The sequence below is a fragment of the Podarcis liolepis genome (genome assembly GCF_965112155.1).
Source record: "Podarcis liolepis genome assembly, chromosome: 5".
Lineage (NCBI taxonomy): Eukaryota > Metazoa > Chordata > Lepidosauria > Squamata > Lacertidae > Podarcis > Podarcis liolepis.
The window spans coordinates 49,239,908-49,255,226 of record NC_139556.1 but is presented as its reverse complement, the minus strand read 5'-3'; the positions used below and the strand labels follow the sequence as shown (position 1 = coordinate 49,255,226).

At 39.9% G+C, this 15,319-nt stretch overlaps 1 protein-coding gene across 8 annotated transcripts in view; it reads right to left on the bottom strand.

Annotated features, from left to right (window-relative positions):
- Positions 1–15,319, bottom strand: part of ATE1 (arginyltransferase 1) — a 72,057-nt gene that overhangs the window by 20,681 nt on the left and 36,057 nt on the right. For 7 of the 8 annotated variants that reach the window (XR_014526889.1, XM_083506171.1, XM_083506175.1 and 4 more), the window contains one exon: positions 14,704–14,803. The exons of the other annotated variant lie outside the window; for it this stretch is intronic. Coding sequence is in view for 6 of the 7 variants with exons in the window: in XM_083506171.1 (XP_083362297.1) it covers positions 14,704–14,803 (100 nt within the window). In the remaining variant the exon portion in view is untranslated. The remainder of the gene's footprint in view (positions 1–14,703; positions 14,804–15,319) is intronic. 8 annotated transcript variants of the gene reach the window in all.

Genomic DNA, 15,319 nt, shown 5'->3' with positions numbered 1-15,319 from the left:
ATAAACATTATTTAGTCTACATCAGATTTTGTACCTTAGCTCCAGACTCCTGATGACAGAAATAGAATGTTTATGGATTTTCTACTGAGGTTAAGATATCTGAATGTTTATCCAAAACTTAAATAATGTCCAAATGACTGACAGGTATCAAAAGAGTTCTCGTAAGAAACCAAATATTACAAGTATGCACGCACTCACTGGGGTCAAATAAAACAAAATGGGTTAATCTTTGTTTAAATATCATGTGCCTCTGATATGGTTAGGCTGCAATCCTAAGTACAATGACATGGGAGTAAGCCTCACCGAGTTCCATGGGACTTACATCCAAGTAAAAGTATGCAGGATTGACGTCTTAGCTTCTGTGCATTGTTTCCTTTGTAAAATGAATCCATAATACAAAGAAGGTCTATCTCTTATAGTTCCCATTCCTTTCTTCCCCAGCAGAACCACTTTGCACTGACACACATAATCTGGTCTGGAGTGCCGCCAACCCTCTGAAGTAGAATGGTAGGTGGGAACGAGCCAGTGCAGGAAGTGGAAGTCTCCTTGTTTTAAGTCATTTCCACTCATGGAACTCAATACCACCACATATGCTTGCAGCCCTGGAAAGCATACTACTGAACAGCAAATTCACAAATTTATTCTGCTTAAAAACTCCCAGCATGCGATACTTTTGAGACTTTGGTTCCAATATGCCTAACATTTGTTGGTATGATATATTGCTATATTAAACTTCTTTTAAGATAGAAAAATTAATAGCTTGTAAGTTTAGTATAAAACATTTTGAAATGTTGTATATAAAATGGCTTCAGAAGGAAAGTAGATCAGCTTAAGGCACCAAAATAAATTGTATATTTAAAAAAGGTACCACTTCAGTTTAAGAATCCTTTACTTAGAACGAGGAAAAGAGATGTTTTACCGATGTGCAGAGATTAAAATAGATTATGACCAATGGCTGTTCCATTAGGGCAAACAGGGCACTGCTCCACCAACCTCAGCTTGCTATCCATAAGCCCCACCACCTGCCTGCATCCTTATATACTGTGACCATGGCTATCAGCTACCTCCTCTTTAGTCTCAATATTACCTTCAGCAGGGAGGATGATGGTGACAAAACTAACATTAGTTGGCTGTTGCTCTACCTACTGTTGGCCTCCATGCATTCCACCCTACCAGTCCCAGCGGGCAGCCGCCGCCACCAATTTTCACTGGGAATTCATGGGTGAGAGAGAAGCAAAACAAGTTGTAATTACATGAATTTAGTGTGTCAATGAACTAAGACTTTTTGCTAGAGCTTTCCTTACTATCAAATGATTTCACATGAAATGTGAACTATTCAACAATATAATACATTGGGCTAGTGGGGGAAAACACCCCTTTCTCCAAAAAATTCTCCTCACATTAATGGACTTCTGCATGCCTCACAAAAGACTGCACAATTTTCAGTACAGCTATTTAAATTAATAAAGTGCAAATCGTTCACCTTCTTTTTTTAGGCTCCCCCCCAACCTTTGTGCTTCTGAAGCTTAACAGCCCCTGCTTCAAAACTGTTGGAAAGAAAAAAGGGTGGGTTATATAACAAACCTGCTGGAGCTCAATCCTACTGAAGTGTGTTCAGAAAACATTCGCAATTGCTACATTCCTACAACACATTTTGTCAGCTTAGATTGTATACATTTTAAAGTTGTTTCACTATGGCTTTCCTAAAAATGAACACTGCATTTTTAGTTTATCCAGAAACGACTTTAAAATATATATAATGTAAGATAGCAAACTGTGTTGCAGCAATGTAACAATTTGGGTAAGCAAGAAAACCTCCAGCAAAAGCTTTAGGGTGTGGGGAATATTCAATCCAGTATGAGGAGGTTTGGGATGCGTCTCAAGTTGGGTGGCCACCGAAAGACAGAAAACACACCGCATGTGCTTTTACGTGTGTCTGTGTGTGTATAATTTAGAAATCAATGGAATAAAATTATTACGCATCTCCCCCCTATCGGGAAGGACTGCAAGCATGTACCTGCTTTGTCTGCTATCCAGTTTGCTAACTGTCAATGTGCAACTTCAAGATCCCCGTTGTCCCTTTCAGCCAAATATGGACAGGACAGCCCTTCAAACAGAAGTCTATCCTCTGCAAAATAGTTCACACAGCCACCAAAGTCTCAAGAGCAGCTAAAAGATATCCAAGGGGCTGGACAGTGGCAGACTTTGGTCTTTCAAATTTTAGCGGCACCCTTTTAAAAACTGTTCTATGACTGCCTGAGGAAGCGTCATTTAATTATTTAGAAATGTGTGCTCTGCCTTCTAAATAAATTTTATACAGCATCTTACACCAAGTCTATCAATAATATAACCAGTAATGTAAAAGATGAAAAGATGCAATTTAACAGATAAAAGCAGCATCAAACTTTGCTGTTAAAAATACTTTTTTAAAGCATGGGAGACACAACTGGCATCAAAGCGTTACTGATGAGGTTGCCAAACAAATCTCCTTAAAGACAGCGTTCTATGAAATAAGACAATACCTCTCTCTGGTGGTGATCATCACCCACCATGCCTTAGTTGGCAGAGACACCCAGAAAAAAAGGCTCTGAATTTTACCACAGTGAGCAAAGAGTTTGATACTCAAGGAGGATTTTGAAGATCAGCTCCATCAATTTGGAAATGGATTCAGTAGTAGTGCAGCTGCAAAAGAATTCGTGAAAGCATCTGCAATCTAACATGCTTCAAATTAACGATAGCTTACAGACTGTGTTAAAAGGCAAGCCTGTCCACAACACAGAGAAAGCAAGCCTGATAGTTACCAGCACATGGAAAAATGGGACACGGATATTTGTGTTGGACAACCCTTTCTAGAACAACTTAAAAACAGATGATTGAATCCAGGCTCTATGTTCTTCCTTTGTGGTACTGAAGCCCAAGTGCTATATTTTTTGTAATAATAATTATGCAACTAACTTCGGAGGCTTACAAAACAAAGATGGGAATCTGCCAGCCTCTCCACTATAACAAGGCATGCCACAATTTAAAGAACGCACTGAAAACCTTTTGGCTTTCAAACATCAAAACTATTTGACAAACTGCACATGCATAAAACGCTTAATATCCCCACTGGTTCTTTTGTTTGGCAGCTTTTTTTGTACAACACCGTGTGGGACTCTAGATGCTGTTGTTGGAAACAAGGCACCATGTGGAAGCCTACCCAACTCTATGCAATGTTGAAGGACGATACAGTACATCTAGGAGTCACCAATTATTGCTACTGACATTTTCCTTTCAAAACAAGCTGATTGTGTCAGAATGGGTTCAACTGCTACTCTAATATATTATGAAGTAACACCTACAACAATTTCCCTGCTCTCATCCAATTAGAGATTGTATCAGGTACTTCAGCATGGAGGAAAAATGCACCCTGGATTTGTTCTAATCCTTTTTAGCCAGCTGCTTTAATATAACAGAGGTAATAAGTAGTTAAAGGTAAAGATAAAACCTGCTGAGTAGCCACTGTGAATGACAGGAAAGAAAACCTATGCATGCTCTGGCAAGAGTCACCATTTAAATTAAATCAGCTTTAAGCTCAACTCTCCAGACAAACGAAAGAAATAACAGTTATGTTTGAAAAGGAACAAAGTTTTAGATATGATGGTCATCAACACTGGCTATCCCAATTTTACACGCAGCATTTCCTGCAATGTCCCTGCAATGCAAGTGTTTTATTACACGCTGATATGGCTGGGGTAGCCAACGGCAAAGCCTTCTCTAAACCCTCCTTTGCTGTAATAGGTATAGACATTTTCACACACACCCCTATTAAATATATATCCCACCCTTTCACCCAAAGGAGCCGAGGGTGGCAAACAAGTGATACCACACATTAAAATCATCCTAAAAACAATTCAAGAAAGACTTCACATTTAAAAGCATATTGAAAGATAAAGATCTTCAGTAGGTGCCAAAAAGGCAACAGAAGCGGTGCCTGTCTAATATTCAAAGGGAGGGCATTCCAAAGGGTAGGTGACACAACCCTGAAGGCACAATTCCTACACTGTGCGGAATGGACCTCCTGATAAGATGGTATCTGTGAGAGGCCCTCACCTGCAGAGCACAATGTTTAGCTGAGTATAAAAGGGGTGAAATTATCTTTCAGGTATCCTGGTCCCAAGCTTTACAGGGCTTTACACACCAAAAACCACGTACTGTATAAATGTTAAGGATCCTGATGTTATTCAAAGCAATAGCAAAGACTCCTGAGATGATCTACAGATCAATTTCTTTATACCATAAAGTGGAAAAATACTTTAGTGATGCAAAATGTGGCACATTCTAGATTGAATTCACACTTACTATGACCAACTACAAAAGTACTGAGCAACTGGGAGGGCAGAGTCTATGGACTGCAATCATGCAAGAACATGGACAGTGAAGGCCATTCTCAGTACAACATCAGTCAGGGCTACAAAATGTCCTACTCTTTCTTGAGAAGTATATATATACTATATAATCTAGTGGGAGATTGCCCAACAAAGAACTGATGCTCCAGGAAAGATAATTTATATTTATATAAGATGAATGGCACATTTCTAAAGAACACCCCTCTGCATGCTTTGGCAGAGTAAATCGTAGCACTCTCACAAGCCTTTATATGAGCTGCCCTCTAGTTTTGATCTAATTCATGGCAATCTTCTTTGTGTTCTGCTGTGATTAGTGAGTGTGTAACTACACCAGAGCATGAATTAGACATGATAAAACTCTCCCTAGTGTCTCATTCAAGAACAGTTTGTCTCGGGCTTGTTATGGGAATCTGGAATTAATCTTTCTGGCAGCTCTCTTTGACAGCAGTAGTCAAATCACCCCTAATAACTCAGCGGCTATTAACCCCCTTCCCTTCCCCCTCAACTGACTTTATAATCAAGCACACCAAGATTTTAAAAAAATGGAAGAGTGGAAGTTTAATGTATTATTTCAATTGATTATGTGTTAGATTATTAACAAATTAACATTATACATTTTATATAAAAATATATTCAATGCACTACCTTCATGACACAGAATGTAAACTTCCATCTAGTCTGACTTAAACGTATGTTATTAACATATATTATTTGCATACAGAGCAGTGTGGAAATTACATTTTCCAACACGAATAAAGAGTTAAGTGTTTATGTCTATGGAAAGCATTCATTACCTATAATCATGCTTCACAGTTATTGGAAGGTGTTGCAAACCTTATTGCCTGAAACTCAGATTTTGGCCACATGCTACGTCAACTGCAACATATCACCATGGAAAATCTGAATGGAACTGACACTTCACCTCATATGACACAAAGATGGCAAGGTCTGTCACTCAAAGTGGGCAGAACAATGCAAAAAGTTTAGTGGGACATCTCCAGGGGGTTTTAAGAAATGAAATGGAAAGTATCCTATACTCCTGTAGAGATTCTCCTATGCCTCTTATACACATGAACATTCAAACTTGGACAAGTAGTAAGTAGCGCAGCACTTGCTCACTATGGGCAGTATTCCACTAATTTAGTGTGCACAGGGATTCCCACTAGTGCACCGGGACTTTCCTTCCTCTGCATCCTATCCCACCCTCATCCCCAAATCTGCTCCACAGGGAGGTTTATTCTGTTAACAAAGCAGAAATGCTTGCACTGATGGCACCAATTCCTTAGAGCCACACTGAATCCCACCCAAAATTTCTACTGTGCAGACTTGGGCAAGTTACTGTTTCTCAGTTTAATACACCTACCTCACATCTGCTATATTGAGACCTGACTTAAGTACCTGGGAAGCAGGGAGAAATCAAAAACAAAGAAAACCATCTATGTTTTCTAGAGAGAGCTTTGCTTCTACCCTTGAAAGTTACCTTTTGCTTCTGTTAACATGTAACCAGCAGTGCTTTCAACAATGTACTCAGTCATCAACAGCGACAACATCCTTGATCCTGCTGCCTCCTAATACAAATGGAGAATGAGACTCATAGGAGAGGTGGAGCCTCACATTTCACAGTATACAATGCTGTTAGTGATAAGTAACAGAGTTCCTTGAAACCATCACTGAAAGGTAACATCAGTATCACAGTGTCAGCAGCAATATGCCTTACAATATGCAGGTGGTCTTTAAAAGAGTAGCTGTGAAACTTAAAACATTAAACTTTAAACCTTGTTTTTAAGACATTCTGTTAGCGCTAGATGCAAGTGACAGAGAGCAACTGCAGCTGCTCCAAATTTGCCGTATCTGATTAGAGTTCTCAGTTTCCCCAGGCCAGGCAATCAGTTTGCAGCATCTGGAAAGGAATTCATTCAACTGCTCCAGCAGGTCTTAGTAGCCCTTGTAGGCCAATGCATAAGCTCTTGGGCAAGGAAGTTCCAGGTTCCAGGGCGAGAGAACCATCAGCAAAGTGGTTTGTGAATTGAACTCTTCAGTACTCATGCTGGGATATGTGTGTGTGTGTGCGCGCGCACGTATGCATGCATACATAGGATTGGTTGCAAATGTCCAGTGTTCCTCCAGCACGGAGGAAATGTAACGGAGGATCTCAGAGGATCCCCCCCCCCCAGTAAATGAAGAAAGCAATACTGAACACCAATCCATACTGTTCAGAAGAAATCATCCTATAAAATGAAAATCTAGGCTTGGCTTTCTAATTGCTCTAGAATATATATTCCCATACTTCCAAAGATCTCATTTTCAGAATCATGGACAATTTATTTGTTCTAATGCAAAAAGGGGGGTGGCAGATCTGAACAATATATCAGTTTGCCTGAGAAATGCAACAAAACCAGTGTTAAGGGCAGTGAAAACTTTTAACTGATTCAACCTCATTAGTTTATAAATCATAGTTTTAAAATGCTTACTTTATTTCATGCTAGATCTTGTTATGCTTTATTTACATTCACTTGGCATAATACAGCACATTCCGCGTGCCACTCAATCTCCTTGCAACAGGGAATGGGAAAATGACTGCTAGCTCTATGACTGAAGCTCTAAAATATTCCTATCACATGCTCTGCACAGGTGCATGACCTATTTGGCCCAGCAGCTATGGAAACCCTTCAAGATTGAATGGCCGGGGAGAAATATGCAAAATAAAATGTGAGTTATAGAAACCAAAGAAGATAGAAACTCTTTTGAGTTTTTACATTTCTTTGATCCGCTTCCCTTAGAGTCTTAAAAGGGAAAAAAGAAGTGGTGCAGTATTAATTAGTACATATATATAGCTGTGGGTGCAATGTTCTTTCAGTGTTGCTCTAGAACTTCTTTTACGTTGTTTGTGGGTCTGCTAAAATGAATCGCCAAGACAGAAAAGCAGCTGGTGTTGAGTGTAGGAAGTTCCCTAGCTCAGCATTGGATCTTTCAAATAAATGTGCCCCTACCCAAGCCACCACTGACAAACTCAACAAAGAAAAGGAAGCATCAAAGCTTCATTTAGAACAGCTTGTCTTCAGTGATGCAAAATTTTCAAAGAGTCACTTTTCAGAATATATAAAAAACCGAAGTACTCCGCATTATATGTTCTGCATTTATTGACACACTGATTACCTGAAGACATGGTGATAGAAGAGCATCTAGAAATCAACCGCCTTATATCAATGTGACTACAGTGGTACCTCGCAAGACGAATGCCTCGCAAGACGAAAAACGCGCAAGACGAAAGAGTTTTCCATTTTTTGAGTCGTTCCGCAAGACGGATTTCCCTATAGGCTTGCTTCGCAAGACAAAACGTCTTGTGAGTTTGTTTCCTTTTTCTTAAAGCTGCTAAGCGCCGCTAAGCCGCTAATAGCCGTGCTTCACAAGACGAAAAAACCGCAAGACGAAGAGACTCGCGGAACGGATTAATTTCGTCTTGCGAGGCACCACTGTATTGCTACTTGTCATTCCATCTATTTGAAGCATCCATAATGAAGCAGCTTAATCTAGATAGGTCAATAAAGACAGTGGTCTGGTGAGCACACCACTGGCAAGCCAAACCTTGACCTAGAACAAATGTGCAGTTTCCTGGAGAAGAGATCACAGTTACTTCACACCTCCCTGGTCATTTTGCTGCTGCCCTGAGCTAAACCAATGTATATCTTCGTGTACCATGCAAACCCACCTCGTTGACAACTCCCTCCAGAATAACTACTAAAGTTTGTTCTTAGTGACAGCTCATTGCTAGTTTGGAGAGAACTTAACCACAAACCTGGGTTTGGATGATGCACTAAGCCAAAGCTTGGCTTAGCTCAAGCTCAGCAGTAAAGGACCAGGCATGAGTAAAGCAACTGTGAGCTCCTTGCGGGAGTTTGGGAAAGTTTAGAAAGTAAGCTACTGTCTTTACTGAACTATCTAGGTTTGACTGTCAGCAATGTGTGAACCAGGCTAGTATCTTAGAAATAATAAGTATGGACCTCCGGAACAAATTAAGTACTTAACCCGAGGTACCACTGTACTGATTTTGTTTCAAATATTACTTTTTTATTTTTAAAATAGTCCTTATGGACCCAGATTGAGGAGGAAAAATACACAAGTTAAACCCAGTTGCTGTAGCCCTAACTTTCAGCCCTAACTTTCTGAGAAGAGAAACACTTCCCTAGATTAAGTCATCAATCAGGATCATGTCACATCACCACAACCTCCTTCTAGAGTAGTCTCATAAGGGTTTGCTTCTGCTCACTAAGAAATTTAAACTAGCTCCAACACATTTTGAATTATGCCACAAATATCAGCCAACCACAAAAGAAAGCTGTCAGTTCTATATAAGCCTCTATCGTAGGTCCTTGGCATTGTCGATAAGTATCACTACTTTAGCAAATAGCAGACTGTCATCTGAAATCAGCTAAAATACAATGAGGCTAATAAAGTATCCATCAGGAAGATGCGAAGTGCCAGCTGCGTTGTGTGTGGGGTTGGCAAGAAATCTGCAATCCTTTCAGTGTTATAGTGGCAGGCTCACAAGAGAATGTGGCTAAACAACATCCTGTTGGGCTTTTGCTCTGCTGTGGTTTTCCATTTCTGCTTAGGCAGCAAAGCCAAGTTTACTGAAAAAGGTTAACTAAATTCCACAGCCAGGGAACTGTGAAAAAGCCAGAGCTCAGGGGATTTAGGCTGCCAAAGCTTGACTTTGCGGATGTGGAGTTGCAGACTACTACTGTACCATTTTTCAATGCTGCTGAATCCCTCAAACCCTAACCACAGAAAACTTTTTCTCAAGCACTGCACAATAAATACCTTCTGCTTATGACCACAGCCTATCAGAGGTATTTAGCGTAATGATTAATCACAGATGAATTGGCCTCTTGTTTCTATTCTGACATTTTGGAATCCTTTCTACTATTCTCTCTCCATCTGATATCAAGCCATGTCAGGAGAGTGAAATGGACCAACTGAAATAATTACATTTCCTGCGGCTTTTATGCAAATCTGGAAGAAGTTTCCACTAAAACACCTTGTTCAAGTAATAGAAGATTCTCTAGAGTTTTAAAACATTCTGAGATATTAACATTTTTTTCAGAAGCTATTAGTTCGACTGTACACTTCAAAGTATACCTTCTTTAAAATTTGCGGACTCAACGGAAAAGTTTTTGAGAAAGCAGACAGCTGGCCAAAGTAAAGACATTGTGGGCTTAAATTGAAACTAATTTGCATGAAAATGTGCATGCCAAGAGAGCCTGAGAAATGCCACAGGGCAAGGAAGCTGAGCTTAAAAAACAAAATGAGTATCTTTTGACAACTCATATAAAAGCTTAAGGTTAATGAAGGACAAAACAAAAAGGTGTTCACATACAACCATATATTTTCCAGTCAAAAGAATATAAAGCAGGAGCTGTCCGATAGTACCTTTGATAGTAAAGGGACAGAACAACTTTGGAATAAAAAGCATGGGAACTTAAGTTTGGGCTATAGTTCATTGTATACGATTTTTTATTTTTGCTTTCTTACAGGAAAGTACTCAACCAAGCTAAAGAGAAAGAGCAAACTATATAAGAACCAGACACAAAGCCTTGACACACACTGCTATAAACCTTAAGTCTCAGTGTTCTGATCCCATGTTTGCAATATGTACAATAATATCACAACTGAGAGGGTGGAGCCAATCATGGGAATCTTTTCTACCAGATCATCACCTTACTGGGAAGTTAATTATAATGCAAGATACATTGAAATTACCAGTACGGTGTCATAGTGCATGTATAAATACATAAATGCATAGTGCATGTGTAAATCAAACACACTGGGCGCTTTTAGGTTGGCAATCTGCCATCTACAGATAGCAAAGATGCTTTTCCTGACTGCTAGACATCCATGCCTCATCCTTATGTGAAAGCCAGCGAGTAATAAAGAAATGACATTAACTGTCAGCCAGTGGCAGTAGTCTTCCAAAGTCCAATTAAAGTAATGGAATGCTTAGCCTTCAGACAATCCTGGCCTGTTCACTTCTATGCGCAGTATTAAGTGGAAATGTTTATGAAGGATATTAGCAAGCCAGAACGTGTGCAGAGGAGGGCAACCAACATGATCAAGGAATGGTTGAGGAAGTTGGGCATGTTTAGTCTGGAAAAGAGGAGACTGAGAAGATGTATGATAACCATCTTCAAATATCTAAAGGGCTGTCACATGGAAGATGAAGCAAGCTTGTTTTTTTCCTGCTCCAGAGACTAAGACCCGAACCAATGGATTCAAGCTACAAGAAAGGAGATTCTGACTAAACATCAGGAAGAACTTTCTAACAGTAAGAGCTGTTCCGACAGTGGAACAGCCTTCTATGAGAGGTGGTGGACTCTCCTTCCTTGGAGGTTCTTAAGCAGAGGTTGGATAGCCATCTGTCATGGATGCTTTAGCTGAGATTCCTGCATTGCACTAGATGGAAGAGATGAGCCTCAGGATACCTTCCAACTCTACAATTCTTTGGTTCTATGTTCTCCTACTAAATCAAATAGGTCTGTTTATCACCATTATTTTTATATCTCTTTTAGACAAGTCAAGGTGATGAAGAATAACATAAATCATTGCTGGAAGGGAAGGTTGTATACTAGTTTGTATTTCCCAGCTGAATGTATTAGTGAGAGAAAATATAAAGAGCAAAAGGAATGAATCTTGAACAAAAAAATTCATCCCTGGGCCAGGCTCAGAAGAACTGGCTTTGGAGGCCATATCTACCATTTAAAATCTGCTTACATTTGAGAAAAAGGACTGATGGGTATGAGTGTTACAGGAGTGTTACTTCTAAGCAGAATACACAGCAAACTGTGTAGACAGTTTGACCAGGTATAAGGGAGCTTCCTATATGTATGGAATTAAGCTGAACTTCCTTGGAGTTTGTTACAGAGTTGCATGTTTAACTTCTAGGGTTGAAATCTCTTTTGAGTCATTCAATTCCTTACAAACACTTTACCACCATAAGTGCTCTCTGTAGTTCCAAGGAAGGCCAATTTAGGAAGACTGTATTTCACACTTTCTGCCAAAAGCTGGATCAGCACATCTTTGTAGCATTTATGGAAAGAGTATCACATTTTTAGATGGAAAAGCCAGGTAACCACTAAAAATGCATTTTGTCAGGGCAATATTCTGTCTTGCTCAGCAGATGGAAGCACATTTCGAAACACCACTGCACTTTAGTAACTGGTGAGAAGCTCAATTTAGGCTGGAAGGAAGCTTTCCTAGCCAAACCAATAAAAAAATCTTTACACAGGAATATATAATTTAAAAGAACAGGATCAAAGGATATGAAAATTACAAGTCAGGGTGGGGAAAAGTACTCTAGACCCAAAGATCAACTGTCATCAGTGATTTTTCCCTCATCAATCTATTAAAGTTTGAGGTTTATCTATTCATATGCAGGGGGCAGGCAGCACATTTGCAGCTTTTCCAAAGTGGCATAAGAAACATAAAAGATTTGCAAAAATAATTCTGCCCCCAAACAGCTATCGTTCTTGAACATGAACCAGCCATCCTTATTTTGAAAGAAGTTACTGACAAAAGTAGTGCTTCCATTTGTACTTCAAGGCAACTGATTTTCCCAACACATTTAGATGTTAAAGCTGCAACCATAGTTGCAACCTTGATTCACAGATACTACCTGACTGAGAAAGCAATATTACTTCTTATCAGGAGCCAGTCCTTTCATAAAAAGAAGGCAAGACAGGATGCTTCAGCCAGCAAATGTGGAGAAGAGGCAGACTTGGGGCTTAATTGCCTTGCTTGACATGCAAATGAAAAGAGCAAGTGGCAAGATCAGTGCTTTGGGTAGCATGCTGTGTAACAGCAATATATGGACTACTGGACTGGGAGAGGAATTGGCGTTCAACACGATGGTGGCAGATTTATGATGTATACATTTAAATCTGTAAATGCATTTAGAGTTGATGCTTCAGGCAGCAGAATATCTTGATGGGGAAGTTATCAAATGCATACTCTCCCTCAAAGCATATTCTTGGCAAATCTGCCTTGAAGATTCATATCTTCCCATTCCTTCTAGAATCTAGAGAACAGAGACAGAGAGCACGAGCAGAGGCTGATGAGGTGGCAGAGGCAGGGCTGCCCTGCTTACCTGGCTTCCCAAGACTGCACATTGGTGCTGGTTACTGAAGCAAGGGGTTCAGCATGGGCACATAAGCAGGAGAGTCAGATGGGTGCTGCTGAGTCCACACTGCATTGATCTCTGCTGCCTCCCCACTTCCCATCTCAGTAACCAGCAGCACTGTGCACTATGGAGAAGCCAGTTAAGCAGCCTCAGCTAAAGGCACCATTTCGTATTTTTCAAATTTAGAACCATTCCATGCAGCAAACTGTTTCCAGTGTGTGTTCCTAAACAATGGCTAGGTGAACAACATAATTTGAATGCTATTAGGTAGCTGATAGTGTGAGTGTGTTTAAAAAGCCTGGTTTCTCTATATAAATTTGCAACACACACATTTTTATTTTTTTAATGAAGCACCTTGAAAATCTAGGGAATGGCTGCGGTAGGCAGTAAGGTCACCATTAACACAGCAATAGCGAGGGAGTATTCAAGCCTTGCACAGGCTGAAACGGGAATAAACTTTTTACACTGCAAAAGAAAAGGACGTTACAAAAGGGAAAGCCTCTGAGACACCTCAGCCCTTTCACACTGGGAACGGCATCTGCCAGCTTGGGAGCCACTTCTTGTGTTCTGGTTTGTTTGTTTGTTGTTTCTACCAAAGCAGCTCTGTTCCCCAAGTGAATTACTCAGGAAGCACTGTTGTCCAGAAAAGGAAAAAAAGCAGTGCTGGAGGCATTACTTCTGGCCCAATAAATACACTTGCCAGAGCAAAATGGAAAGATGGCCCACAAGCCTCTTTATCGGGCTGTAAGAAGCCTCTCTTACCAATTCAGGCCAACAAACCTTCTAGCGGAATATTGCACATGCAGATTGGCAACACAGCTCAAGATAAGAGATCTTTCCCATGCCAGAGGTGATCCTTGGAGGTGCAAAATCAGGGTTTAATGCATGTGATGCATACATTCCTCTGCTGAGCTGACCCCTCCGTGCTTTGCAAAAATATCTTAGTGACCTTGTCTCCCAATTCTGTGGCCTGCTTTTCTACTGTATGCTTGATATTCTGTTATATACATATCTATATACAGATTTCCATATCTATATTTGCAGATAGTATGAACATTTGGACTGCAATCATAAAGTAACATTTACTGGAGAGCAAATTCCACTGAGCACAGTGCACATAAGCATTGTTAGAATATGAGATTTCCTCCCCACCCCCTTTTTTATTATAAAAAATGGGAACTCCAAGCAATAACCCAGAGAACAAGACATCCTCAATTAACACATTCCTTTATATGGTGACATATACCTAGTAATCAAACACAAAATATGTATTTGGTATTACTTCTTTACATTTTTCTTCTAAACATTGAGCCAATAAGTAAGCTCTATACCGAGTCATCTGATGAACACTGGTACAGTGGTTCATTTACAGTGGTACCTCGGGTTACATCCGCTTCAGGTTACAGACTCCGCTAACCCAAAAATAGTATCTCGGGTTAAGAACTTTGCTTCAGGATGAGAACAGAAATCGTGCGGCAGCGGCGCAGCAGCAGCGGGAGGCTCCATTAGCTAAAGTGGTGCTTCAGGTTAAGAACAGTTTCAGGTTAAGAACGGACTTCTGGAACGAATTAAGTACGCAACCAGAGGTACCACTGTATTTCTTTACAGCAAACTAATTAAAGAAACCAAACTGTAAGGCGTTCAACAAAACCCAAAGATAGTCTATAGACGTTATATGATTTCAAATCATTAAAAACATACTAAATAAGTTTTTTTTAACCAACCTTGAACAAAATGGCTGGTATCCAAAGAATGACTTTAGGGATGCCCGAGGGTTTTGGCATACCCAGTGGAATTTCTGGTTTTCTTTCCTTTGAACAGAAGATCTTTGCCCAAAGTCGCAAACTGCTTTGAAAGTCCTCTCAGTTTTAAATGTGGTTTGCTAGGTGGCATGGGGGCCACTGTTTGTGAAACCCTAGCCCATAGTCTTCTTGGCATGTAGAACTAGTTGCCCAATTCATTGGATACCAGCCAATAAATCTTATGCAGATAGAAATATAAAATACTCTAGACACTTGAAAGAAAACTGAACAGAAGCCAGCTCCATTTTGGCCAAGCCAAAGCAGGGAGAAGTCATACAGAACAGTCACATCAAACACCAGACTAAATTCAGATGCATTAATAAAGTAACTTTAGCCTTACCTTATATCTCATTTTAGGGCATGAATGAATGTAAAATCCCATGTAGTAATAGCATAGGTCAGAGGCCTTTTCATGAAGTTGCCTAGTAAAAGCAATTTCCCTGTAAAAGAAGCAATCATTCTGAATGGATAAAAAGATAATACCAGATAGATGTGTTCACAGATGCAAGGAGCTCTTATAATACAGCAAACGTGAAATAAAATGGAATGACCTAAATTTTGGCCTATGTTAAAGGGATGATTACATTTAAGTAAAGAATGGGAATAATAAATGCAGAGACAGTTCCGTATAAGAACCCAACAAAACCACAAACTCTTCTACTTAAGAAAGCCAATTTTGCATTTTGTCCTGCCAAGAAGCTAATCTGAAATTCAAATTGCAAGTGATTAAAGGCACCCTTTTAACAGGTTTCCTATTAATATTCATGCACTGATGTTCTATAGAAGTCTGGCCCAGTCATTGTATTCAGCGGGCTAAGACAGTACATGCAGACTTCAGAGAATTTTAAAATCAACAAGTTTCAGGAAGCTTGCAGTGAGTTTGAGTAATTTACATGCAAATATGCAGCAAGTGCTATTTTCCATATTTGGCGAGTGCTGTCTTCTGTGCTCGTCCC